Here is a 27,263-nt window from a genome sequence, read left to right as displayed (position 1 = left end):
GCCTAACGTTTGGTGTCTGCGCTAAACATTTTACACAGGATTCATTTAGTAATTTGGGACAATATCAGGCGAAGTTGGCCTCGAAGCTCCGTTTGGGAAAAGGTGCCATCCCCACCATCAGAGACCTGCCTGAAATTGAAACGGTAAGACTGTGTTTTTATTGCTCTACTGTGTGTACGTTAACAAACATCAGCTAACTGCTAATGCGCCAATCAACGCGCCCCTCATTTGCATTATTATAATGACCGTCCACGACAGCCAAAACATCGCATCAGATCTCGCGAGACAATAATGCCTTTAGAAATAAGGGTCTGAGGAGCTCTGTGTTTATTTTTTTTCCACTTTTTTAGACTATACTATAATAGAGCGTTGGGTATCCAAGGTAACACGAGGTCATGACTCCTTTAAACTGCGCTCTCTTACCGGTAGGCGTGGCTTGGGAGTGGCCTCCTAGTTGTTGTCTTTCATCCACATAAGCCAAAAATAAATTTTCTGGCTTTTCTCAGTCTAGAAAGCTCCAAATTCAAAAATAATTTCACATTTCTTCTACTTAAATTACCATTTTTAAATACACATTCATCTTTCCAGAGGTGAAGTATCCCTTTAAGGCTAGATTATTGTAATGCTCTTATGGGTGGTTGCCCTGCACGCTTAATAAATGAACTCCAGCTGGTCCAAAACGCTGCAACTAGAGTTCTTACTAGAACCAGAAAGTATGACCATATCAGCCCGGTTCGGTCAACACTGCATTGACTCCCTAGTCTATTTTCAAGTAGACTATCTGCAGCCTCAAAGCTATCAGTCATCAGTTGGAAACAGGCGCCTTAACCCCTGTGATGTGTGGCAGCAGCAGCAGCACGAGATCTCGGGAGAATGATCAAGCAGACACAGAGACAGTGCAGAACCATAACATTTTCAAGTTTATTAAGGAAGAAGGGTCATATTTATACATAACATAATGCAGAATCATCCACAATTATCAATGCATACATTTTTAAATCTGGCTAATTACTTATAAAGCACTAAATTGTTTAGCTCCTCAGAACTTGAGCGAGCTCTTGATGCATTATAGTCCTTCACATCTATTGCGATATAAGGTTTTTCTATAAGTTTTTTTTCTCCATTCTGTCACTGATGGAGTTTTGGTTCCTTGCCACTGTCGCCTTTGGCTTTTGGCTTGCTTAGTTGGGGACATTTAATATTCAACAATATTATTGATTTGCCTGCATTGACATCATTATATGAGAACTGAACTGAGCTGCTGTATAGATATATGAACTAAATGAATAACTTTTTTACAACAAAAATTAACCCATCACTTAAGTTACTTAAGCTGGACTATGAAACTTCTTTCTTCTAGATCTGCTGTACAGCCGAAACAAACTTTGTTGCATTATTTTCCTGTTATCACTGTAAAGCTGCTTTGAAACAATCTGTATTGTAAAAAGTGCTACATAAATAAAGGTGACTTGACTTGACCTTCTCTAAATGCTGTCGGACCCCCCATGGTCCATTCCTCTGAGGAAGGACCTCCTATCTTAAGCGAACGGTTCGATCTGGCACCCCAAGCCGAGGTTGTGGGACTTGCATGTCTGGCCACTCAATGGAGTTCGCCAACTCTAAAGCAGCTCTGAAGCTCTCATTGACCCAGCAGGTGATTAAAACGATTTCTGAGGTGAGGGCCCAGTCCACCAGATGCCTCTACGCACATAAATGTAAGGTTTTCACTGATTAGTGTGACTCAAAGTGTTTAGATCCAGCGAACTGCTCAATCTCATTCATTTTGTCCTTTCTGCAAGAACGCTTGGATGATACGCTCAAAGCATATGTAGCTGCTATATCTGCTTTTCATAATGGTTTTGATGAACAGTCAGTGGGAAAGAGTGATCTGGTATTAAAGTTTTTACACAGCGCAAGACGGTTGAACCCTCCTTGCCTGACCACAATTCCCAATTGGGACCTATCTCTAGTCCTAAGTGTCCTCCCTGGCATGCTCCCCTTTCCAGCCACTTCAATCAAAGTTCTCTCTCTCAAGACAGTGCTTTTACTGCACTCGTTTCTGTTAAGCGAATAGGTGACATGCACGTTTTGTCAGTCAACTAATCCTGCTTAAGCTTTGGTTTTAATGACTGTTAAGTCGTTCTGAATAATAATAATAATTAATAATAATTCATTACATTTATATAGCGCTTTTCTCGGCACTCAAAGCGCTTTACATGGAAGGGGGGAATCTCCTCAACCACCACCAATGTGCAGCATCCACTTGGATGATGCGACGGCAGCCATATTGCGCCAGAACGCCCACCACACACCAGCTTATTGGTGGAGAGGAGACAGTGATGAAGCCAATCAGTATATGAGGATGATTAGGAGGCCATGATGGACAGAGGCCAAGGAAGGGTTATGTGCCTAAAGTGCTTTCAATGCCGTTCAGAAATCATGTGATAAACCCTCTCTCCTTACACTCAGAATGGGTCTAAGGTCGCGGAAAACCCCTCTCCGCAGCTGCTTTGTCCTGTACTCGCTCTGCACATCAATGTTGAACGCACCAAGCAAATCAGACTCTCTGAACAGCTTTTTGTATGTTATGCCAGTCGCATTAAAGGTGTAATGGTGTCAAAACAGAGGCAATCCCATTGGGTTGTGGATGCGATATCCCCTAGCTTATGATTCACAGAATGCAACTTGCCCCATTAGCGTGCAAGCTAACTCCAGGAGGGTATGGCTTCCTCTTAGGCATGTGCGAGGGGTGTACCTATAGGGGATATTTGTTCAGCAGCAGGATGGGCTTCACGTTCGTTCGTTCGTTCATTTATTTATATAGCACCTTACAGACTACCACCGTAGTTCCAAAGTGCTGTACATTGCAATAAGACCAATAGGACAGGAAAAACAAGACATACAACATCCATGTACAAAAATACTAAAAAGCCAAGGAATACAGATAAGGTTTTAAACGGCCCTTAAAAACATTCAGATTCAAGGAGGATCTAACGTCCAGTGGTAGATTATTCCACAATCTAGGACCAGCAACGGTGAAAGCACGGTCACCTTTCATTTTAAGACGCGCCCGGGGAATCGTTAAGAGAAACTTGTTTGCTGATCTTAGTCTTACACCTGTGCTATAGGGCTTGATGAGCTCAGCCAAGTATTCTGGCGCCATTCCGTGTAGTGCTTTAAAAACATATATCAAGATCTTATACTGTATCCTAAATTGTATTGGAAGCCAACCTAACGCAGATAGAAGGGGGGTAACATGGTCTGTTTTCCCAGCATTCATCAACAGCCTTGCAGCAGCATTTTGTACAAGCTGCAAACGGGCAATGTGTGTTTGACAGGTCCCAACATAAAGTGCACTACAATAATCTAGGCGTGAAAAAATATACGCGTGGACAACTTTTTCCAGATCACTGGCTGAGAGAATTGGCTTCAGTTTTGCTATTGCTCTTAAATAAAAGAAGCAGTTGCGTACTACTGTCTTTATCTGTCGATCAAAAATTAAGGATGAATCAAAAATGACTCCCAAGTTCTTTACCTGATCCTGCAAATATCCCTTCCACGGGCCCAATTGATCAATTAACATTTGGCTACCAGCTGTGCGACCAAAAATGATAATTTCTGTTTTGCTTTCATTCAATTGGACGAGATTTTCAGCCATCCACAGCTTTACTTCCTCCAGACATTTAAGAAGAATGGCATTTGAATCCCTACCACCGGATCTCAAAGGCACATAGACTTGAGTGTCATCTGCATACAGATGGTAAGAGATGCCAAACTTCTTAAAAATCATTCCCAGCGGGAGCATATACAGTGAAAACAGTGTGGGACCTAAAATGGACCCTTGTGGGACCCCACAGCAAATGGGTGACGGTGCGGAATAGTTATTACCAATCTTCACTAAAAAGGATCTACAATCCAAATAAGAGGCAAACCATTTTAGGACCATCCCCTGAATACCAACGAACTGCTTTAAACGAGTCAGAAGGATCCGGTGATCAATGGTGTCGAAAGCTGCTGACAAGTCCAATAAAATTAATGCTGCATGATTACCTGCATCTGTAATTAAAAATAGATCATTAACAACCCTTAAAAGGGCTGATTCTGTACTATGACCACCCCTAAAGCCAGATTGAAATTTATCCAAGATATTATTCTTTGTTAGGAAAGTAGATATTTGTTTAAGCACAACTTTTTCAAGTACCTTGGACAAGCCAGGCAATTTTGAAATCGGCCGATAGTTTTTTAGATCATAAGGATCCAGGTTTGTTTTTTTAAGATAGGGCTCAACAATAGCTTGCTTAAGGCAAAGCGGTACGATGCCATTCTGTAAACTACTATTAATAATAGATAAAATACTTGGGCTAACTATATCGACACCTTCCTTAAGAAAGGACAGTGCAACTGCATCAGAGGGACAAAACGATCGCTTTAAGTGAAGAATGACATTTCTAATATCAGAAATTGATACTAGTTCAAACTGACTAAAAGAAACCATCTCAGTTAAATCTGATAACACTGGATTAGCAACCATGGATGAAAAATTTCCCTTGATGCCATTTATTTTCTCGACAAAAAATTTCAAGAAAGAATCACACGTCGCCGATGCTACAGTAAGGCTAGGTTTTGTACTTGGACAGATCAGTCTATTGAGAACAGCAAAAAGTTCACGTGGTGGATTTTTAGCAATCACATCAGACAAGTAGCATGCTCTAGAATCATTCACAGCTTTTTGGTATTTTGTCAGGCTTTCCCTTAACATTTGTAAGGACACCTGCAACCTATCTTTCCTCCACCTCCTTTCTGTTCTTCTACATTCCCGCCTAAGAGCCCGAGTCTGTTCATTTAACCAAGGTTGTGTTTTGTTTTTTCTTTCCTTTGTTTTATATGGAGCAATAGAGTCCATGATATTCATACAGACAGAATTAAACTTTGTAGTCAACTCATCTGGATCGACAGAGGGGGGTGCTGACTCGATACAAGGGATTTGTGGAGCGGCAATAAAATGATTTAAAAATTCTGATACTGTAAGTGGGGTGAGTACACGGGTATATACCACCGACATAGGAGCAGAAGGACATACACTTGTAAGCTTCGCATTAAATACCACTGGACAATGATCAGAAAAACTATGTGGAATAATATTAAGATCGCAGATCGAAATTCCTAAAGACAGAACAAGATCGAGAGAATGACCAAGTTCATGTGTGCCACTCCTAACAGATTGAGTCAAATTAAAAGAGTCCAACATTCCTAGGAATTCGGCAACCATAGGTTTTCCTGGGCAGCAAACATGAACATTAAAATCACCAACAATTAAGATTGCATCAGACAATAGTACAATGTGGGACAAAAAGTCTGAGAAATCCTCAATGAAGTCTTTGTGATATTTAGGTGCACGATAAACATTTACACAGAGCACCGGATTTTTATAGTCCAACATCATCAATTGGGCTTCGAAACTCTGATAGTTCCTAAAAGGTAATAAACGACATTTAAAACGTTTGTTAAAAATAATGGCAAGGCCACCGCCTCGCCCAGAGTTTCTAGGAGACGTGAAAAAATCACAGTCAGCCGGAGTTGCTTCCATAATAGGGGTGAGATCAACAGCATTCATCCATGTCTCAACAATAAATAAAAAATCCAAGTCGTTGTGTATATAAAAATCATTTAAAATAAATGATTTGTTTGCAAGGGATCTGGCATTGACTAATGCCGTCCTTACCAGAGTACTCCCAGTCGGTACATCCGCGCCCCCACACTCTTTTATCTTCTGCACGTAGCACAAATTACCGTGATTTATACCTTTCCTGATGTGGTACGACCGCTTTGATACAAAAGGTCTGGGCACGGACAGCAGCACCACTGGACAGGCAGCGCGAAGGCACGGGAATCGCAAATCCCGCGTCCTCAAGGAAAAAACATTCCACGCTTTCTTTGCTTTCTCCGCCGCACCCGCTCTGCAGCCACGCTTCCTTCTGCGTTTTTTTCTTTTCCTATCACTGGCATTCCCCATCGGCCGAATTATCTCCGTGGGTAGGGTTCTCACAAGCCAGGGATGAAAACAAGATTGTCCAGCGCCAGAGAGGTCGAATACAGATGAACGGATATTAAATAGTGCTTGACGATCGTAAGTCCATAGAGTTTGGCCATATTGAGGAAGTAAACACAGCACAAAAAGTGATAACAATAAAACAAACTGAGCAAGACGAGCAGCCAACACACCACCGGGCGCCATCTTGAACTGTATGAACTGTTCACAAAACACCTTTGCCAAATTCTATAATTTTGTCTCTTCTAAAGTCTCTTCGCTAACTTCTCAGGTCCTTTACTGTACTGATGGTGCCGTCTCAGTCAGTTCTATGATCTGTACCACGGTTTGCAGGGAGGATAGAGCCTGTAAATGTTTATTCTCCATTGAGCGCAGAGCTCAATGCTCGCTTTATAACTTCAGTGGTTCCCTGGCCCCTGAACTCTATGTTGTTTTGTTAGCTAGGCCTGGCTAGCGGAATGTATTACTGCATAAGATTGTAGTATATCGTCACAGTAGTATATCACATACTGTGTGCTGAGCTAGACTTGCTGCTTGCTGTGTAATTGCATTACCTATTGTCTTGTCAATGTTTCTGATAGTTAGCGCTGTTTTTCACCTCTTCTACTCAATATTATGTACGTTCTCATTCAGTGACTGTCTTGGCCGCACCCTCCCTGTCTGGGAGCTTGGGATTCAACCAGGTTTGCTAAGAAAGCAAATTAAGGAGACCCTCTCAATCGATTTCTATTGGCTTGTGCGTAAATACTCCTAACGAGCCCCGTAGTGATAGGCCGGGCTTAGCTGAATTATCATTATTAAGGAATATCCCGCCCAGGCGGCATATGTACTTTTTCTGCTTATGTTATACTAAGTTAGGGTTAGGGTTATGTATGGCCCTTCGCGATAACACAGCGTGACTGCACACGTTCCCCAATGCGGCAGCATCTGCTGTACGCAATGTCGAGAGACCATCTCGAAAGGGAATGTCTCCGGTTTCTGAATGTAACCTCGGTTCCCTGAGAACTAAAGGTTACGATTCAGACAAAAGTTTCTTAGATAATGCCACTCTATTGTGCCACTCTACTATTACTGCCGTTTTTTTAAATGGTTATATTTCACCAACAAATTGGAGTAGAAGCATAATTCTATTACTAAAAAGTTTATATAAAAACTGCCCTATGTGTAATTTAAATGTTTGTACAACTGTGTATTATTTGAGTTTTGATTATTAAATACATTTGATTAATTAATTAATTGATTATTAAATAAATGTTAATTTCCTTTTAGGTTTTGTTTTTTGGCAGAGTGGATCAGGAATTTTCCTTTCGATGCATAGTATAAATGTATTTACAATCGCAAGAAACAGTGAATAAATGTGCTTTATGTAAGAACATCTAAACTAACAGGTTTCATGCAAGTAAAACATTTAATTTAATCTGCATATCAACTTGACAAATTACATCCAATAAATTCATTTAATTTTGTGGGTTAGATAAAGAAGTCATTTTTGTGGGTTAGATAAAGTAGAAATAGATCTTGAAATTACAAATGAAGGTAAGATTTTTTTCCAGTGTATGTTTTAGTGTGCCACCCTAGGTGTTTTACTGTCCCCCTCTGGCCACCCCATTAAACATTTCCTGGAGGCGCCTCTGGCAAGACATCAGAGGGTCTTCAATCTCTCATTAGGGTCATGCGTTCTCATTCATGTTGTCATGTGGCCTCGTGCTGTATCTCCTGCTGCGGACATTTCGGGTCGTGCATGTTTGGGACTCCTGATAAATAATTTTGTAAATAGTTGATGAAGAAAAACTGGATTTGTTGGAATTCTCGTTTATTGCTGGATTGAACTGTAGCCTGGTATTATTTTTTTAATCATGATGGACATGAAGGTGGATGTTTGATCCATGGAATATAAAAGAAATTGAGTAATTCAACTGTAAGCTTTCATATGCCCAATGAAAACAACCTGATAGAGAAATGGTAAGGATATTGCAATTTTATTTTACTTGCAGCAAATGTTCTGTATATGTTATACATTTTGCTTTATTGCGTTTTTATTGATGTGTATACACTTTATGCAGTTGAGTGCATAAATACCTCTCAGTTTATAAATCTCTTGCAGAATTATGATATTTCTGAGATATGATATGTAATTGTTTAATTGCCCTTCAGAATTACTGCATAAAAAAATGTAGGGCTATATGTGATAAATATAAAATTATAGGGCTATATAAAATAATAACAATATACACCAATCATCCAGAAAAACAGAAAAGGTACTGGTAATTTTCTGCCAGGACATTTTCTGTTAAGTTTACTGACATTTCCTTTAACCCTAAAACAATAACACAATATAATGCGTAATTCAAAATATGAAGGAAAATCCCTTTTTTATGGTGCTGTCTACAAAAGTTCTCATGATCATCAATTTTAGAAATGTTAAATGCATGATCTCAAGGTCATATAGCTATTATTGAGAAGAGCGTCATATAGCTATTATTGAGAAGAGCTCAAAATGCTGGAAAGTTGTGCGGTGGGATTTTTCTTAAAATGGTGGGCAGCTTCACTCAGGACGAAACAGGGACTATCACGAAACATATAAACAGTCACTGCTCACTGACAAAGCTACATACTATAATAAAAACATAGCTGGGATGTATACTTTGAACATAATCATTTGTAAATACAGTTATTATTTTGTAATGTGGAGCAGTAAGTATCTGTAATGTGAATCAGGGCAGTACTAAATAACAAAGCAAAATGCTCTTTTATATGATCCATGTTATTTTTTTAATTATAGACATATTGCAGATTCTGCCAAGGGTAAGCTCACTTATGCACCTAACTGCATACAAAATTAAAATACTTGCCCCAGCCTGAGTCTACCTTCATTAGTTTACCCTTGCCTGAATATGATTAGTTTTGGAGGATGAATTATTTTAATTAAGGAGGTTATTTTAGTTATATTTTTGAAACCAACATACAAATCCACTTGTAAAGAAAGCAAACATTGTGCAATATAATGTTATATGTAAAACCTTTTAGCCTTTAAATAGCCTTGGTCTTCTCTGTGTATTATTATTACAAACTAAGTAAATTTAATCTTCAGTATTGTCTCTACAAAACATGTCAAATGGATATGTGTTTAACTCTCATGTCCAGTATGGATTCATCAACACATGTTTGAAGTCTCTAGTGATTGACAGATTTGGAGAAGAGACATGGGACAAACTAAGGTGAGCATCCATAACACTCCTTTAAATTACTTGATTTTACACAGAAAAATACTGGTTTTGACTGGATTTTTGCAGGGATGAGGCAAGGGTTCAAGACACCTTTATGACTTATGAAGTGTACACAGATGACATCACCATGCAATTAGTGACAGAGGCCTGCAAGATGCTTGGTAAAGCACTTTCACTTCTTTCTTAAGACTGTGTTTGATTTTCAGAGCACCCAGCACTCAGTATTTATTAGAAAGAGCGTGCTTGTTCTTTGTCGCCTAAGTCAAAGTTAATGCACACTTTTTAAAATGGATTGTTCCAGTCCATGATTCTGATTGGTTGATCCGCGTTCGAAGCCGTTGTAAATGACTCAACAAACATACACCTGTGACCGTATTACATTAGTATTACTGTGCATTACATTCGTATTACTAGGGGGGTTTTAGGCTAACTACGCCCCTTAGCCGTTCTAAGTCCACTGTAAAACACGGCTTTGCTGGGCTTATTGCTTAATTCTGTGTTTATCCAAAGAGCTTGAACAAAGTGTGTTGCTGAGGCAGTTTGGAGAATACTTCTTTGAATTCTGCAAAAAGTCTGGATATGATCATATGTTGCGCACCCTTGGAGGAAATCTGTTTGAGTTTATGGAGAATCTGGATTCACTGCACAGCTATCTCTCTCTTTCCTACAAGGTAAAGTGAGCAGGACATTATTATTCCCATAAACATCTTGAGGAGAATTTCGATCAAAGACACTGTTTCATAATTTATTTGTTAATCCTGAATTAATAGCCCACTTTTGATGTGCCAAAATAGGACCTTTCATTCTCACTCAATATTACTTTTTCTGAGTTAGTGATTTATTCATTCATGCATTCAGAATCATTTATAAATATTTATTCTTGTGATAAGAACTACAAAAACATATGGTGTGATCTTTCATATGCAAAATATCTATAGCAAATTTGCGTTGTCTTCATTTTATTTTAGGAAATGAACGCACCATCATTCCGTGTAGAAAAAAACAATGATGGCACCTTGCTGTTGCATTACTACTCGGACCGACGAGGTCTTTGTCATATTGTCCCTGGTAAACTATCTATCTATCTATCTATGCAAGTTATATGTGCATAAGGAAGTAATGAAATTTTCTGGTTGACTGGTCAATTTCTGATGCTATAGGTATCATTGGAGCTGTGGCCAAAGACTTCTTCAACAGCACAATAAAGATGGAAATAGTGAACCAGATAGAGGAAGTTGAGAGGATGGGGAAAAAGGAGCATATTGTTTTCCTCATCACACCAGTGTTCCTAGACAAAGTATGCACTGAAAATGCTTTCTCACCAACTTTACACAATTTATTTTTGGTGTTCTAGATATATGTTGTAACATATATTAATAATAATTGTATTATTTCTCAGTTATACAACATTATTTATACTATTGAGGATAAGGGTTTTGCTTGGCATATACAGTAACGTACACCTTCACTGTTTTCTTTCCAGGACTTTTCTAAAAGATCCCTCCTCAAGAAGTCTCAAAATCCTGTGCAGAAAAACCACTGGGGCACAGTCAAAAGCTTGATACATCCAGAAAAGGGTAAAGATAGAATAAAATTATTTGTTCTAGGAATACCATGATGTATATGAGATGCAACAAAATTGACAATTATTATTTTAATTCTACAGTTATGTATACCTCTTAGCTGAGCCTCATTTTTAGTCAATCACAAAATTATTTTCTGATGATGGTCTGAATGCTTTGTAATCAACAACATTATTATATTACAAATTTTCTAAACAAATTACCATGTTTTCCTGAGATTAACTGTAGAGTAAACTTTGTATTTATGAGTGATTGTATTAATTCGATTTTTCTTTCCACATCAGATAAAACTTTAAGGGGATTTGAGCCTGTGTACCCAGATAATCTCTGCATCGATCTGAAGACATTTTGCAATGCCTTCCCTTTCCACATTGTGTTTGATGAAGAAGTAAGTGATGGTTGAGGATTTACATTTATTTATTTAATAGACAAGTTTATCTGAAGCAACTTACAAATAAGGGAACGTGTATCAGATTAGTACACAAGCTAGAGCAGAAATAAAATGCAGAAAAGTAGTGGGAAAACATTTATATACAGTATATTATTATTATAGGAAGTTTGTTTATGGTTGTGTATTAGTTTTTACCCATCGAAAGCATTTGTTGAGTGATGAGCAAATATCCTATAGTAAAATCGCACTAATATTTATAAGCTAATCTGTTAAATGTCAACACTACTGTAAAGCCGATGTAAGGATATAAAGGCCATGCACAACTGAACATGCCACAGAAATCCAGCAGCTAAGTGGCATGTCACAACATTCAGTGCCACTCACAACTGGATATGTCACCGGATGCATCACAACTTCCACCAGCATGTAACAGTGGCATAATATAAAATGTGGAAAAATATAAGATGCCAATGTTGTGCAATGAATACTGCACATGACAGCAACAGCTCACCTGCATGAGGCAGTGGTTGTAAGCTGTGTCTGTCATCTTCTTAGTCAGAGTCAAGTGCACATTGTTGGTCATTATTTGTGTGAAATTGAAAATAATCTCAGAATGTTATTTTAGAATGTAGAACAGAATTAAAAGCAGAATTATCTTGAGCTAAGCAATCTTCAACGGGAAATGCCGTGTGTTCCGGTGTGCAGATATTTTACACAAGTTAGGTTTTATCCTAATATAGGGGAGAGCCGGGACAGTTGAAACACTTTTCAGATAAATGTCGTTTTCTAAGAAAAGGTTACAGATAGATTTTTTCTTTTTTTGTGATCAACAACTCACATATGTGTTCTCTTAGTATCATGTGTTATTCGGTACAAATCTAGAATTATTTAAGTAAAATTTGACTTTGAACGGCAGTTGTGCTTTGTTTCAATCGTCCTGCCTGAGGACGATTGCAACACAGGGGTGGGACAGATGAAACATAACAGTTTAAACGGCAACTATTCATCTAATGCTTGTTTTTGTGAACAATACCTGACAAGTAACTTATGTACATATTGTTACAAACATATTTTGTAATTTATTTTAATTTAAAGGTTCATATTAAAGGGATACTTCAGGATTTAGCATTAAGCTTTGTATTAGTAGAAAACCTGTAGTATTTTCGAATTACCGTGCTTTCCACCCTCATATCCCCCTGAGACGAGAGATTTATGTATTTTTTGGCCAGAGGCTAAAGACTACAGCCAATAGGAGGGGCTGTCCCGCATGTTTTCAACCCGCCCATAGAGGGTGGGATCTCACTCACAGAATGTACACATAGTATCAGCCGTCTTTCTTTGGAAGCTAAGCTAGCAGGCTCTTGTTCTGTGGAGAAAGCTTAGTAGGGGTTACCATCCTCTTTTTCCCAGACATGTCCGGCCGTCGAGATCGTCCAAAATGTCCGGCGGGATTCGGCTTTTGCTTTCTGCAGTCGCCATTCATTGTTTACATGCACACCTTTTATTTCAATCTAACTGAATTCATTCCGATTGGTCAATATGAATGTAATGTTTACATGAACGCTAAACAAGTGATCGGTTGATGTGCATTTTAACATTGCTAAGAAAATTCCCGCTCCTCCGTGAGAGATACGAGACCGGTGCGTCTCAGTAATAACGCCACCAGCCTCGCGCCGTCCTCCCGCGGCCCTCAGCCTCGTCCTGCTCGCCACAGTAAACATAATGAATGGCGACTGTAGAACGCAAAAGCCGAATCCCGGACATTTTGGGCGATCTCGAAATACCGGGCAAACTCGTCACGGAGTCTCACTAGTAGCCTAGCCTTATTGTTTTCAACTGCGCTCTCTAACCGGTAGGCGTGGCTTGGGAGTGGCCTCCTAGGGCAGCGAAGCAAGTGCATTCTGGGAGTTGTTGTCTTTCATCCACATAAGCCAAAAAAAAAATTTCTGGCTTTTCTCAGTCTAGAAAGCTCCAAATTCAAAAATAATTTCACATTTCTTCTATATAAATGACCTATTTTAAATACACATTCATATTTCCAGAGGTGAAGTATCCCTTTAACCATTTTTGTTCTGTCGCCCAATAAACAATAGGCGATAAGCCTATGCGCATTTTGTAATCTTTCTAATAGGCTATTTTGACGAAGACAGACAAATCCGTTTACAATAATTTTTTTTACATTTCTTCCTTGAGTCATATTGAGTGTTTGCTAGTTGAATAGTCTGTTAAAATGAAGAAAACAAGGTCAACCAGAAGACGATAAATGAAATGTATTGAAGATTGGACAATTGATGGTTATTAAAGAGATAACGTGTTGCGTAATTGAAAATTAATTTGCATTAAAATAAACACAAGTCTAAGAACAGTATATGAATCTATGAACAGTATAGGCTATGACCAGGTTTAACTGGCAGGATGGGCGGTCAACCGTCCCGACAGCGCCTCCTGTCATTTAAACCTCTTTTGCCCTTAAACTAAAAAACTCTGATAATGCACTCTTAAGGGTGTGTTGCAGTACTAATACACCTGCCGTATTATCATTACAATAGCACATGAAACAATAAATACAACTTATCAGTCAAAAAAAAGTTCCGGCCGAAAGAATTCACTTACCGCACTCAAAAACAGCTTTGCGGCTTTAACTCCAAAACGGCACGACGTAAAGAAGAAATGTTTTCGCGGGTATGGTAGGCATTGCGTGCTGTAAGTGCTAACGAAATTTGACGTACATGACGTGAGTGGTTTTCAAGGAAATCTCAGTGCTTCATCCGTCCCGCGTTTCAATTGTCCCGGCTCTCCCCTACTATATGCATGTAAATTTGTATGTGCACAAATTTCTCTATTCATTTTGTACTTGCGCAACATTTATACATCAGGTGGTTTATAGGCAGCAGACCTGTCCAGTGGGAGTTCACTCTTGTCCGCAGCAGAGTTTTAGCAAAGGGCTTTAGACCGTGAAAGGAAAGAGATTGGTCTGTAATTTTCGACTGCTGTGGGGTTTCGTGTTATTTCTTTGAGCCTTCTTAAATGTGGAAAGTTGCCATGTTGTTACAGATGTGTTGATAAAGTGACTGAGAGGGCTATAGTTTGAAAGCATTCTGTTTAACATTTTCTGCATTGCTCAGTGCCTAATATTTTTTAAATTAAGTCATTGATCTTTTCTTCTACTCAATGCATCCATTCAGCTACAGGTTAGACAGGCAGGGGTGACTATTCAGAGAATTGTGCCAGAGTTACAGACCAGGTGTGGCCAGCTGGATCAATATTTCACCATCCAGAATCCAAAGGTGACTTTCAACATCTGCAGCATCCGCAAGTTCATTAATAGCCATTTTATTTTGCGGACAAAAAGAGAAATAATGCCTGTTGCTTGGAAAGAGAGACCCATGCTAGAACTGAGAGGTGAGAATTCTCAGACATGTATTCCTGATTGTTTCTGCTGTTCTGTCAAAAAAAAATTTCCTTTTTTTTCAATCTGTATGTATATTAATTGAAATGAAAGTGGTGTGGGGAACACACCACTTTTTGTGGTGTCTATTTGTCTGTGGTTTTCTTACCTGTTCCTGAAGACATCCATGAATGTCTCCTTTGTCTGACACACCCATTTCAGGTCTTGGAGTCTCTACCAATAATGTCCTGAATCAAGCGTGTTTAATTAAGGAGACATACTAAATGTGCACTGCTAGGGGAGCTCCAGGAACAGAGTTAAGAAAGTCTCAGGTTACCTATGTAACCCGGTTCCCTGAGAGGGAACGAGACACTGCTTCATGGCGCTGACAAATAGGTGCCTGAGAAACACTCCATCAGATTCTATTGTCTGAAGGAAGACACTTTCAGGCATGCCCCGAGGTGTGGCGACGCATCGTCTCGTTCCCTCTCAGGGAACCAGGTTACCTATATAACCTGAGATGTTCCCTTTCGAATAGGAACTTTGAATCTGCTTAATGGAGTTGACGTTATGGGAACAACAATACCACCATCAACAAACCAAGGGGAAATCAGAATTAGAATGAGCGTTATTTGCCAAGAATGTTTACACACACAAGGCATTTGTCTTGGTGACAGGAGCTTCCAGTGCAGAAGAAACTACAGACATGATGCAGACATACATAGGAATTACATAGTAGAAATAAAATATAACAATAATATAAGAAACACAAATTTAAATAATGCAATATATACAGCCGTAGAAATTTTATATATATATACACATATATATATATATATATATATATATATATATATATATATATATATATATATATATATATATATATATATTAATTAATTAATTAATGTACAGATATGTTATTTACAAGTGAATCGTTTATGAGGTAATTTACAGATGTAAATTTTTTGATTTTATGTACAAATGTACAGTTATGAGAGTTTTAATTGTTCAGGCTGAATGTAGCCTGTGGAAAAAAACTGTTCTTGTGCCTGGCTGTTCTGATGCTCGGTGCTCTGTAGCGCCGGCCAGAGGGCAACAGTTCAAAGAGAGACTGGGCTGGGTGTGTGGGGTCCAAAGTGATTTTCTTAGCCCTTTTTCCCACTCTGCAGGTGTAAAGATCTTGGAGGGTGGGCAGGGGGGAACCAATCATATTTTCAGCCGTCCTGACTGTCCGTTGTAGTCTCCTGATGTCTGATTTGGTAGCTGAACCAAACCAAACCAGTTATTGATGAGCACAGGACAGACTCGATTATGGCCGAGTAGAACTGTTTCAGCAGCTCCTGTGGCAGGTTGAACTTCCTCACCTGGTGAAGGAAGTACAACCTCTGCATGTGAGTGTCCCATTTCAGGTCCTCAGAGATGGTGGTGCCCAAGAACCTGAATGACTCCACTGCTCCCCCAGTGCTGTTCATGATGGTGAGTTGGGGGAGTTCAGGGGGATTTCTCCTGAAGTCCACTATCATCTCCACTGTTTTGAGCATGTCCAGCTCAAGGTTGCACCAGATAGCCAGATGTTCAACCTCCAGTCTCGTCATCGTTTTGGATGAGGCCGATGACTGTTGTGTCATTGCAAATTTCAGGAGCTTGACAGAAGGGTCTTTGGAGGTGCAGTCATTTGTGTCAGGGTGAAGAGCAGTGGGGAGAGGACGCAACCCTCAGGAGCACCAGTGCTAATAGTGAGGGTCCTGGATGCAGCCTCCTTACTGCGCTCACCAAAGCAGACCAAGAGTTGGGTGGATTCACGTCACTGGCCTAAGCGGTGTACGTAAATCCTAAGGGCCCAGATTGGACATAAAAAATGCAGTCTTTCTTGCTCCAGCGACTCATGCGGTGGAGGAAAGAAGGCCTGAAGGATGACTGACTCTTGGCCAGTCGCAGAAGGCATTCGGGACATAATCCGGCCTATGGGTGTAATAGCCTAGTCAAGTTTTGATTGTTCAGGCTGAATGTAGCCTGTGGAAAAAAACGGTTCTTGTGCCTGGCTGTTCTGATGCTCGGTGCTCTGTAGCGCCGGCCAGAGGGCAACAGTTCAAAGAGAGACTGGGCTGGGTTGTCTCCTGTCTAAACAGGACAAGGCTACTGACAGTGCCTGAAAATCTCCTACTCTTTTAAGCAAAGTCAGTGTTAACAAAAGAGACACTTTAAAAGTCAATAACTTTTGAGGCTGTCAAGTCACCTTTATTTATATAGCGCTTTATACAATACAGATTGTTTCAAAGCAGCTTTACAGTGATAACAGGAAAATTATGCATTTCTTCTATTGTTCAGCTGAAGTCAGTTCAGTGTTGATTCAGTTCCGTTGTAAAGATCATCAATTATTAAATTAATTCATTTCATCTATAAAGCAGTCCTGCAAAAAAAATGATGTCATCTTCCAGCTCAGTTCAGTTCTCATACAGCAGCATCTGTACAGTCAGATCGATAATATTGTTGAATATTAAGTTTTCTCAACTAAGCAAGCCAGAAGAGGCAATGGCAAGGTACCCAAACTCAATCAGGTGACAGAATGGAGAAAAAAACTTGGGAGAAACCAGAAACCAGCCCCTGATAAACCTTTCAAGACTACTGAAAGACCCCAGGAAGGGACTTGTGGCCTGCAGATAGGCTTCAGCCGACTAGCACTGTGCAAAAAGCAGGGGACTAGGGGATGTCTCCCAATAGAAGCTCCATCAATGGGTATATGAATAGCCGAGAGCTTCCACTTCATAGCATACAGCTTCCTCATGGAGCTCTAGAACTTAAAATAGTCTCAACAATCTCAATTGAAAGACCAGAATCTATGAGATGTTACCCCTCAGGGACCAGACCCAAAGTTCCCAGATCTCCGGTAGGGGGTGATATATTGACCCCTGCACTTGCGAAAGAAGGTCCCTTCATCCAAAAATTAACCCTTGCTAGAACTCCCGGAAGCAGAGCTATCGGAGGAAAGGCAAACCTGAGAAACTTTCTGTGTTCTGGCAATATCTCAATGTGGAGGTATGCGTCCTTCAAATCTATCATCACAAACAAATCTTTGGTTAGAATTTGTGACATCTTGAACCTGTATGTCCACGGAATAGGGATCAAGCAACTCGGATCTAGAATGGGACGCAACCCCCCTCCTTCTTAGGAACCAGGAATTAGCAAATTAAATTAGGAATTAAATGTAAAAGCCTGATTCTCTGTCGGGAAGAGATATGATTTTCGATGGCCCCTTTGGCCAAGAGAGACTGAAGTTCCAAGGACATAATATCTGTTTGATCCGAGTATACTACTGTGGGCTGTACACAAGTAAACAAGGTGTATGTGAGGCAAACTGGATCCTGTAACTCTTTTCTTTTGAGAACCCATTGAGATACATTTGGCAGAAGTCAACATGCTGCCAAATTATCTAAAAGCGGTATCATCTTTTTCGATAACCGGAAGAAATGTGGTCTGTTCGCTTTCCTGTAACAGCCTGCTGGGAGGGAACAATCCAACAGATAGCACTGACTCTTTTCCTCTTTTGACACATGATGGCATGGTGTGGACCAACTCGCCTCAGGGAAGAGAAAGACAAAGACAAAGAAGACAAGACAAAGAAGCTGATGGCGTGTTTCTCAGGCATCTATATATAGTCTCAGTGACATGCTACTCAGACACCAGCTTCAGACACCGGCTCACACAGAACCAATCCCATAATGTCAATGCCATGACTCAGTGTCAAAGTTCCTATTCGAAACATATAATAATAGCAAATCTGTATACTTGATTATTTTATCTTATATTTAGATTTATTTTCCAGGATTATATAACTTTGACAAATGTTCTGCATTAATTAATTCAGATCTCCTTATGTCCACCTCACAGCCTTTTGTATGGAAGTAGAATAATGTCAAATGTTTTTGATATAAAAAGCCTGTTGAATTGCACTACTTGAAAAAAAATAGGCATTGCATTAACAATGCTTGCATTTTAATGCATTGTATTTTTAGTGCTTACATTTTTATGGGCTGAAATTCAACATGGTTGAATATTTAAGCTGTGAATATTTCAATTAAAAACATTTCAAACACCTTTTCATTATTAAAAATTCAATAATCCATATTCACCTTTCATATTTCACTTCCAAAATATTCAAACTGTTTAAAAATACAACCAATAATATTCAACAGGCAATTTTCGGTCCATTTTATTTCGCTTTGCAAATTCGCTTCCACAAATTCAGTGGTTCAAATTCGACAGTAAATTCAACATTGACGTCCAGGAACTGCAGGAAAAGCAGTAGATTGCCGAGCATACTCTCCATCTGCTGTTAGTCTACCTCACCAGCAGATAGTGCAAAAGCGCGTGTTGAAGACCAGCAACAGTTAGAACAAGTCATTCATTCATAAAACTCATTTACAGTAATGTAGGTGTATTTCTGATTATTATGACGGCTGTTTTATGTTAAATTCAGTGTCTTCACGGTTACTTTTCCTGTGTAGCCTACATGCATCTTTCTCTACCGTGAACGAGATTATAATGTTATTCCCCGATGCGGATATACAGATCCAATGTTACATTTTTGAGGTTGACAAATTTCTCTTAGTTGTTTAGTTGCCTTAACTTTATATTGTGGATGTGCTGCATGCAGGCTATTAGGGTTTCCCTCAATACTTCAGGATTCCCCTGCTGGACATATACAACGCTTAACGTAGCTTAATGGACTACAGTGATGTAAAAGACCAAACTCGCAGGCAAGCAGATGGACTCAGAATAACGCGCAAAGCTTAATGCTGAGCGTTTCCCAGTGATAGACTGGCATATACAGATGGCTTGATGTTGGACATTCGCACATTTAGGGACCGTCTCTAAAGTGTATACGACTTTGGTATACACGTTTCTAACTCCGATAGCATTTGAATAGAACGACTTACAGTCATAAAACCAACTGTAAAGTGTTCATTTAGTGTCAGGCATAATGCGCACCCTTTGGATTTTTGATATTTATTCAAATAAATTTAAGTTTGCTATTGAAGTTAGAAACGTGTATGCCAATGTTGTATGCAACTTTAGAGACGGTCCCTAAATGTGCGAATGTCCAATGTCAAGCCAATTTTTACATTTAGTCATTTAGCAGAAGCTTTTATCCAAAGCGATTTACAGTTAAACTAACAATAGGAGGACAATATGCAAGTGCTGTGACAGTTTAAGCTAATGCAATACACGTATGCATACTATATATATATGTATGTGTTGATTTTATGCCAGTATATCACGAAACGCTCAGCATGAAACTTTGCGCGTTAAGTTCATATTCTGAGTCCATCTTCTTGCCTGTAGCCTATATAATAGCCTACAACCTACTTCCCTAATAAGGTGCAAGATTGGTCTTTCATATCACTGTATCAACGGAAGAGAAATCCTTGAGTATGAGGTATTGAGGGAAACCGATTATAATCCTGTTCATGGTAGAGAAAGCTGATGACATGTAGAATACACAGGGAAAGTAACAATGAAGTTATTGAATGAAACATAAACACAGCTTTTGTGTGTTTATCATCTTTTCCGCATATACTGACACAGATAATCATTTTCATTTTATGAATGAATGTCTTCGTCAGCAACAAGCGCTTTTGCACCATCTGATGGTGAGGTCGACTAACAGCAGATGGAGAGTATGCTCGGCAATCTACTGCTTTTCCTGCAGTTCCTGGACATCAATGTTGAATTTACTGTCGAATTTGAACCACTGAATTTGTGGAAGCGAATTTGCAAAGCGAAATAAAATGGACCGAAAATTGCCTGTTGAATATTATTGGTTGAATTTTTAAACAGTTTGAATATTTTGGAAGTGAAATATGAAAGGTGAATATGGATTATTGAATTTTTAATAATGAAAAGGTGTTTGAAATGTTTTTAATTGAAATATTCACAAAAATGTAAGCACTAAAAATACAATGCATTAAAATGCAAGCATGGTTAATGCAATGCCTATTTTTTTTCAAGTAGTGCAATTCAACAGGCTTTTTATTTCAAAAACATTTGACATTATTCTACTTCCATACTTTTGTACCTTTAGGGAATATCAAATTAACCTCTCTAATGACTGTGGTTTTGTAACTTAATCACACTAAAATGTGGTGTCTCATCTGTAACTTTAGACTGTAACTAGCCCCATATTTAACATTCTCTGCATCCCTTAACGCATTTGCCTCTATACCTCTTTCCTAATATTTTTCTTACTTCCTTCTCCCAGGACAAATGATATGGATGCCTCTGTTGCGTTGCATGCTGTACCTAGCTTCACCCTTACTTCGCAGCTTGCAGGAGCTGGAGGAGCACTGCATGCACCTCTCTGATATTGCTCCACATGACGCTACACGTGATCTGATCCTGCTTAACCAGCAGCGTCTAGCGGAGATGGAGCTCTCCAACCAGCTAGAACGGAAAAAGGAAGAGCTGCATCATCTCTCAAAACACCTTGAGGAGGAAAGGCAGAAGACAGAAAATCTACTCTATGCCATGCTGCCTAAACATGTTGCCAACCAGCTGAAAGAGGGCAAGAGAGTGGAGGCAGGTGAATCAAATGGAGGGATGGATGGTTAGGCAAGCAGAGAATGCAATGAGTAAGGTTTCAGTAGAAGTGGTGAGACAATAGAAGTGTGTCCCACAATGTACCTCTTCAGTATTTTCAATTAAAGCTAGGCAGTTATTCCATTTAAATTCTCAGATGTAAAGTGCTAGGTTCTCATTTGATTCATTCATTTATCATTCAGTAATTTAAATTCCATTTAGGTCCGAGAGGTTTATTGACCACCTCTCATATTGCCCAAAATTAACTCCCTGCATAGACTGTCAGAATAAAAAGCACAAATGCACAGTGAGTTTCAACATCTGTGTCTGAAAGTGCAACTGGGTGACAAGAGAAAGAGGGGGACAGGATCAGGAAAGGATCTCGAGCTGTGCCATATGTCAGATGGACTTATTGTTCATTGAGATTTTATTATATATGATAGAATATGTTTGTAAAATTTGGGTAATATTGTTATAACATTTCATTATTGAAGATTTGTAATTAGTGTTTTGTTTTTTAACCAGTAAAAAGCAGTATAATTAAACACGGTTGACAAGAAACCGTTGACAAGCAAAATAAAATTATGACGTTATAAAAAAAAAATATATATGACAACCATCATAATTTCTGTTTAGTATGTTTAACAAAGCTAAATCTAAATGTATTGTACCCTCATATATTTATTTAACTACCCCTTACGGTAATCACACCCCTGGGTGGCAGTCACTGCTCTAGGACATCTTTGGATCAGGATTGATTCTACTACAGTATATACATTTCTAACAACTACAACTAATTCAGCTCATGTTGGACAGAATGCATCAGGCGGACTTCAGATATCTTTCTATGACATGTTATAAAATAATCATTACTCTACTGTTGGGGATCAGGATGCAAAGATCAGAAACTCCATCTACAGAGGCACTATGAACTTACTTATGGTGTCTGCTGAGATCACTTATGTCACAGTACAGTCCAGAGTGAGTAGTTGAGGCATTGGTCTACTTACAGCTTTTATTGAGACAGGAAGATAATCTAGGAATAAAATAATCAAACAACCCAATGGGGAAATCACAAACATTACAGCAATATGTAAATGTATTGTTGTGAATTGTTCTTAGTTCCTTGTCCCACAGTGCAACAAGAAACAGAAATAAAAATTATTTATGTACTGACAGATTTTTATGAAAAATATACAAAACTGGACTCACCTGGTGCAATTTGTGTATGTGTTTTGTGAGGTAGGGCTCTCTCAAGTGTCCTCATTAGTCAGCTGGTGTATATACTCCTTAGTCTTTCTTTGTTGGTTCTCTGGATCTGGTAGCATATCCCTGATAGGAGCACTGAAAGTCTTCAATAATTTTCCTGGCCCTAGTTCTGCATCGCTGAGTGTTTATGTCTGTGATGCAGGGAAGAGAAGTCTTGATGTCCTTCTCTGCTGTCCTTATCACTCTGGATAGTGCCTTTTGGTTCTGCAATAACCCCCCTTAGGGTAAACAGAACAGAACCAACATGAATGTATTGCAGATATCATTAATTAAAGATTTTATTCTAATTCAAAGGGCACTCATAACCAAATCCTGACTGCACGAGAGGAGGAGCTGGGGATGGAGGAGGGTAATTAGCTCATGAGAACGCAATAGCTGCTGATAATACTGAAGGAGCTTATATATGAATACAGTGATAGGTGTCGTATTCTAGGTAGACGTGGCATGTTTCAGCGTGTTGTTACTGGAACAGCACATCCACAACTGGATGTAAAACTTTCTAGCCAGCACGTAATCTTTTTTTATTATTTTCTATTTCTATTGTTCTATTATAGACATTATTGATAATCTAGCAGCGTTATTTTTCTAGTCATATTTTCATGTCAGTGTTTTGATTTAAATATTTTCATTATCACCATGATGAACACCCCTCTCCCAAAAAAATGCCCATCCCTAGTTTATACATATAGAGTAATAGACTAACAAGACACACCTTAACACAATCAGGGAACTAATCATCAAGGAAAAACTGCACAGGACTTCAACAATAGCTCATAGGACAGGAAACAGTCTTAAATATCTTAAATGGTATAACAGAAGTCTTAGCGATTTTAAAAAGTCATAAATATGGGGATCAAAGAAAAAGTATTGTGATACGGACAAATGTGATTATTAAATTTCAAAAGGCTATAATTGAATTCAATAAATGTGCGCTCTAAACATTTCAAAGTAAAATGAGGCACTGTTGCGTTTTCTACAATCTCGTTGTTTCAGGACAGTTCTCAGTTTATGAATACTGCACATTTATGCAAAGTGATTTATTATGAAATGCTGTTGATGAATTGTGAAAACATTTACTTTATGGTGTTTATATTGTTGTAGATAGTTCGAGTGCATATTTTATCTCTCTAATCTTTTTGAATAAGTAGGTGGAAGAATTAATGCATATACAATTCAAAATAAGAGTCCCTCTGTATTGTGGGCTTGTTTATAATTAAAACTGTCACATAATTACGCAATAATCTGGGTCCAAATGCTCTTTATGCCAAATGCTATCAGATCCCGAAAGCAAACAACAAATGGTTTTTATTATACACTATTGTGTGCTATGATACAACCAAAAAAAATCATGATCCCAGAGCTCCCCATGCAGTTGTCTTGTCTTGTAGAAGGATAGTGTTTCTTGCCGTTTTGTGATTGTAGTGTGAATGCAGCTTACGTCACTTCATTATAATTTACATTTTTGCCTTACCAGGTCTATAGTCAAATCTTGACTGTACAGTGCTTTTCTTTTAGGTGAGTTTGAAGAGTGCACCATCCTCTTCAGTGATGTAGTGACCTTCACAAATATCTGCTCTGAGTGTGAACCCATCCAGATTGTTTCCATGCTCAATTCTATGTACCTGAAGTTTGACCGTCTTACCTCTGTACACAATGTTTACAAGGTGAGCCTTAGTCATGATGATTTTTCTTAAATGTAAGACTAAATTGATTCATTTTGATTTTAATGATATGTGTTACAAAATGTGTTCGACAGGTTGAGACAATTGGAGATGCTTACATGGTTGTTGGTGGTGTGCCAATCCTGATGTCAAGTCACACTGAGCGCGTTGCCAACTTCGCCCTAGGCATGATCATAGCTGCAAAAGAAGTTACTAACCCTGTGACTGGTTGCCCTATTCAGGTGATGGGGTTATCTTTGATTAATACTTTAGACTTGAGATTCAGTGTATCATGTCAAGCCATACCTGCTTTTCAAATATTCACATTTCCATGAGAAAGATGACAAATCTTCAGATGTTTTGTGGGTTTAGGAAAGAGTTTGGATTGATTTTTGCCTAAAAATATAATTTTCTCTTATTCATATCTTATTTATACTCTCTGTTTTTAAATATACTTATATTAAAGTGGTGTTTTGTGTCCCAGATTCGAGTGGGCTTGCACAGTGGACCAGTGTTGGCAGGGGTGGTTGGTGAGAAGATGCCTCGCTACTGTTTATTTGGAGATACAGTTAACACGGCGTCCCGAATGGAGAGTCATGGCCTGCCTGACAAAATCCACATTAGTCCCAGTGTTTATCAGTGAGAATAAGCATGAAAATATGTTCTCTGTCTCACAGTTACTTCAAATAATCTCTATTTGGCACTGTAAATATATAAACCTTAACGTAGATTAATACTTATTTGGCTGATTTCTTGTTAACAGTGCTCTAAGAAATAAAGGCTATCAGATGGAGGAGCGTGGAGAGATAGAGGTAAAAGGTAAAGGAAGAATGCAAACCTACTTCCTACAGAGAAACCTAAAAGTCACAGAGAGTGAGATCATGGGGCTTTTGGTGCACAACACTGACTCAGTCAGGAAGATGACTCATTCTGGAAGAGACTGTGATTCACAGCTACCACAATATAGGGCGGCATTAAAAGGTCTGTTGAATATTTGTTTATCATTGGGTTACCAGTTGCATGGCAAATGGTTTGGTGTCCTACTATATATTCTTAATCAGGCCAAAAATACCATTCTTTATCGGGAGAACTACATATATGTTAGATAAACTGTTTTATATTGTATTAGATATATTATTGTATATTACTTATACAGTATATTATTAGCCAATTTATAATTGCATTGCATTATTTTTTGCATGAACAGTAGTTTGGAACACATCCCTGTACATCCGGGGTTTAACCTGTATTCACCTGTCCCCAAGATTTGGTATCAGTCGGAAAAATAATTTAGCAAAAATTGCATAGTGAATATAAAATAAACATAAAATTAAACAGCGCATATAATATTTATTTTTATTGCATTCTTTTTCACTGACCTTTTTTGAGAAAAAAACAAAACAAAAACAAATTGGTAAATTTTTATGACCTATTTTATACCCTACAGTGAATATATGCTGTAAATGCTTGCAATAAAAAAAGAGAAACAGATTTTATTGGTCCATTCCATATAAAATTATAGTTTTATTAATAATAAATAATTATGAATTGTGCAGAAAACATCAATTATGTTACTGTTTTCTATATGTCATTGTCTTCTGTTTTCTTCCTTTCTATCTCTTCCTCTGTTAAAGCTACCCAGAGACTGCAGAAAGGAGACAGTTGTCCATTGGTACCAATGAAATATGGAGATAGTCCAACGGAGAGCAAACCTCCCGCACAGTTTATTGACCCTCAGAAAAGCAGTATAACAGGTATCACCATACAGTACAGCAGAAAATAAAACTATAATAAATGGGGAAGTCTGATAAATGTCATTTTGAGAGATAAAGGGATAATGTCCACTTTACATAAAAAAAAAAAAAAAAATTTTAAAGTTACATTTATTTATAACAAATGGGTGCACTGGCATTGCTTATATCATTGACTGCTATGTTCACTAACAGGTAAACCACGAGATTCTGAGAGTTATGGGAGTCTTTACAGTGAGAAAAGCTCATTGGACGAGCTGACAAAGGAGAGCACACCCAACAAGACTGACAATAAGAAACCTTCAATTGATAAACGGAGAAAACATGTTCACACTAGGTTCTGTTTGTTATTCTGATCCTGTTTCATGAGCCCAGATGTGTCCAATATGTTACTCTGTAGTGTTTAATGTAATGGTAATATGGAAAATGGCTGTCTGAGACAAGCTAATAGTCATGTACTAAATTATTTGTAGTATTGTCTACACTGCATACAATCATTTCAACTTGTTTAGCCTTTAGATGTAATTTTTTCCCTTTTTCCCTTGGCAATACTTGATATCAGGAGCGTGACCCCAAAAAGATTTTCATCCCGTTACAACCTCAAAGCCTCTGGACTGTCAATGGCCCTGATATCTTATGCAGATTTTAAAGGGGCAGATCTTAAAGGGGCTATATGCAGAATTCAGAAACACTTGTTATTAGTGACACCGGTGGCCATTAAGTGAACTGCAGCCGGCAACTTATTGCTCATGCTCGCACTCGTGCACACACAACGCACAAGAAACTGAACAAGATTCAATGCCCCACAGCCCCATATAGTCACTTTGGTGACGTTTTTTTTTTCGTTATTTGCTTAGAATTAAAAAGAAATTGGAATACCTTTGCAATGATATACAGTTAACGAACATTCCGGTGCTTTCCACGCTGCTGAGAGTGGCGGGATGAATATATAAATATGTGCTGCTCGCTTTAAACGCAATAACCAAATAAACACACAGCACAAATGACAGCGATTTTTGCGCCAGCACTGCAATTTACCAGCCTCATGTAATTAAAATTACACTGTTATGATTGTTTGATTATAAAGTATATTTGAGACTGTTAACACTTTACAATAAGGTTCATTAGTTAACATTAATGTATTAACTAACATGAACAAACAATGAGCAATACATTTGTTACAATATTTATTAATCATTGTTAATGTTAGTTAATAAAAATACAGCTGTTCATTGTTTGTGCATGTTAGTTCACAGTGCATTAACTAATGTTAACAAATACAACCTTTGATTTTAAAAATGTATTAGTAAATGTTGAAATTAATATTAACTAAGAATAATATTATATAAGAATATAAGAATAACA

General features: G+C 38.4%; 1 protein-coding gene across 1 annotated transcript; it reads left to right on the top strand.

Annotated features, from left to right (window-relative positions):
* The first annotated feature begins 8,891 nt into the window (after positions 1 to 8,891).
* Positions 8,892 to 26,400, top strand: LOC309506706 (guanylate cyclase soluble subunit beta-2-like). Its single transcript, XM_082180639.1, has 15 exons — positions 8,892 to 9,267; positions 9,343 to 9,437; positions 9,787 to 9,947; positions 10,245 to 10,344; positions 10,437 to 10,573; positions 10,760 to 10,853; positions 11,144 to 11,247; positions 14,436 to 14,652; positions 20,901 to 21,221; positions 24,002 to 24,150; positions 24,243 to 24,389; positions 24,632 to 24,786; positions 24,911 to 25,128; positions 25,782 to 25,901; positions 26,094 to 26,400. Exons 1-15 carry the CDS (start codon positions 9,158 to 9,160, stop codon positions 26,252 to 26,254), a joined length of 2,289 nt encoding a protein of 762 aa, XP_082036765.1. The 5' UTR covers positions 8,892 to 9,157; the 3' UTR covers positions 26,255 to 26,400.
* Positions 26,401 to 27,263: the final 863 nt, after the last annotated feature.

This window comes from Leuciscus leuciscus (genome assembly GCF_965113295.1).
Source record: "Leuciscus leuciscus genome assembly, chromosome: 9".
NCBI classification, from domain to species: Eukaryota; Metazoa; Chordata; class Actinopteri; order Cypriniformes; family Leuciscidae; genus Leuciscus; species Leuciscus leuciscus.
Note: the sequence above shows the minus strand (reverse complement) of the source record. Positions and strands in the feature narration are given on the sequence as shown.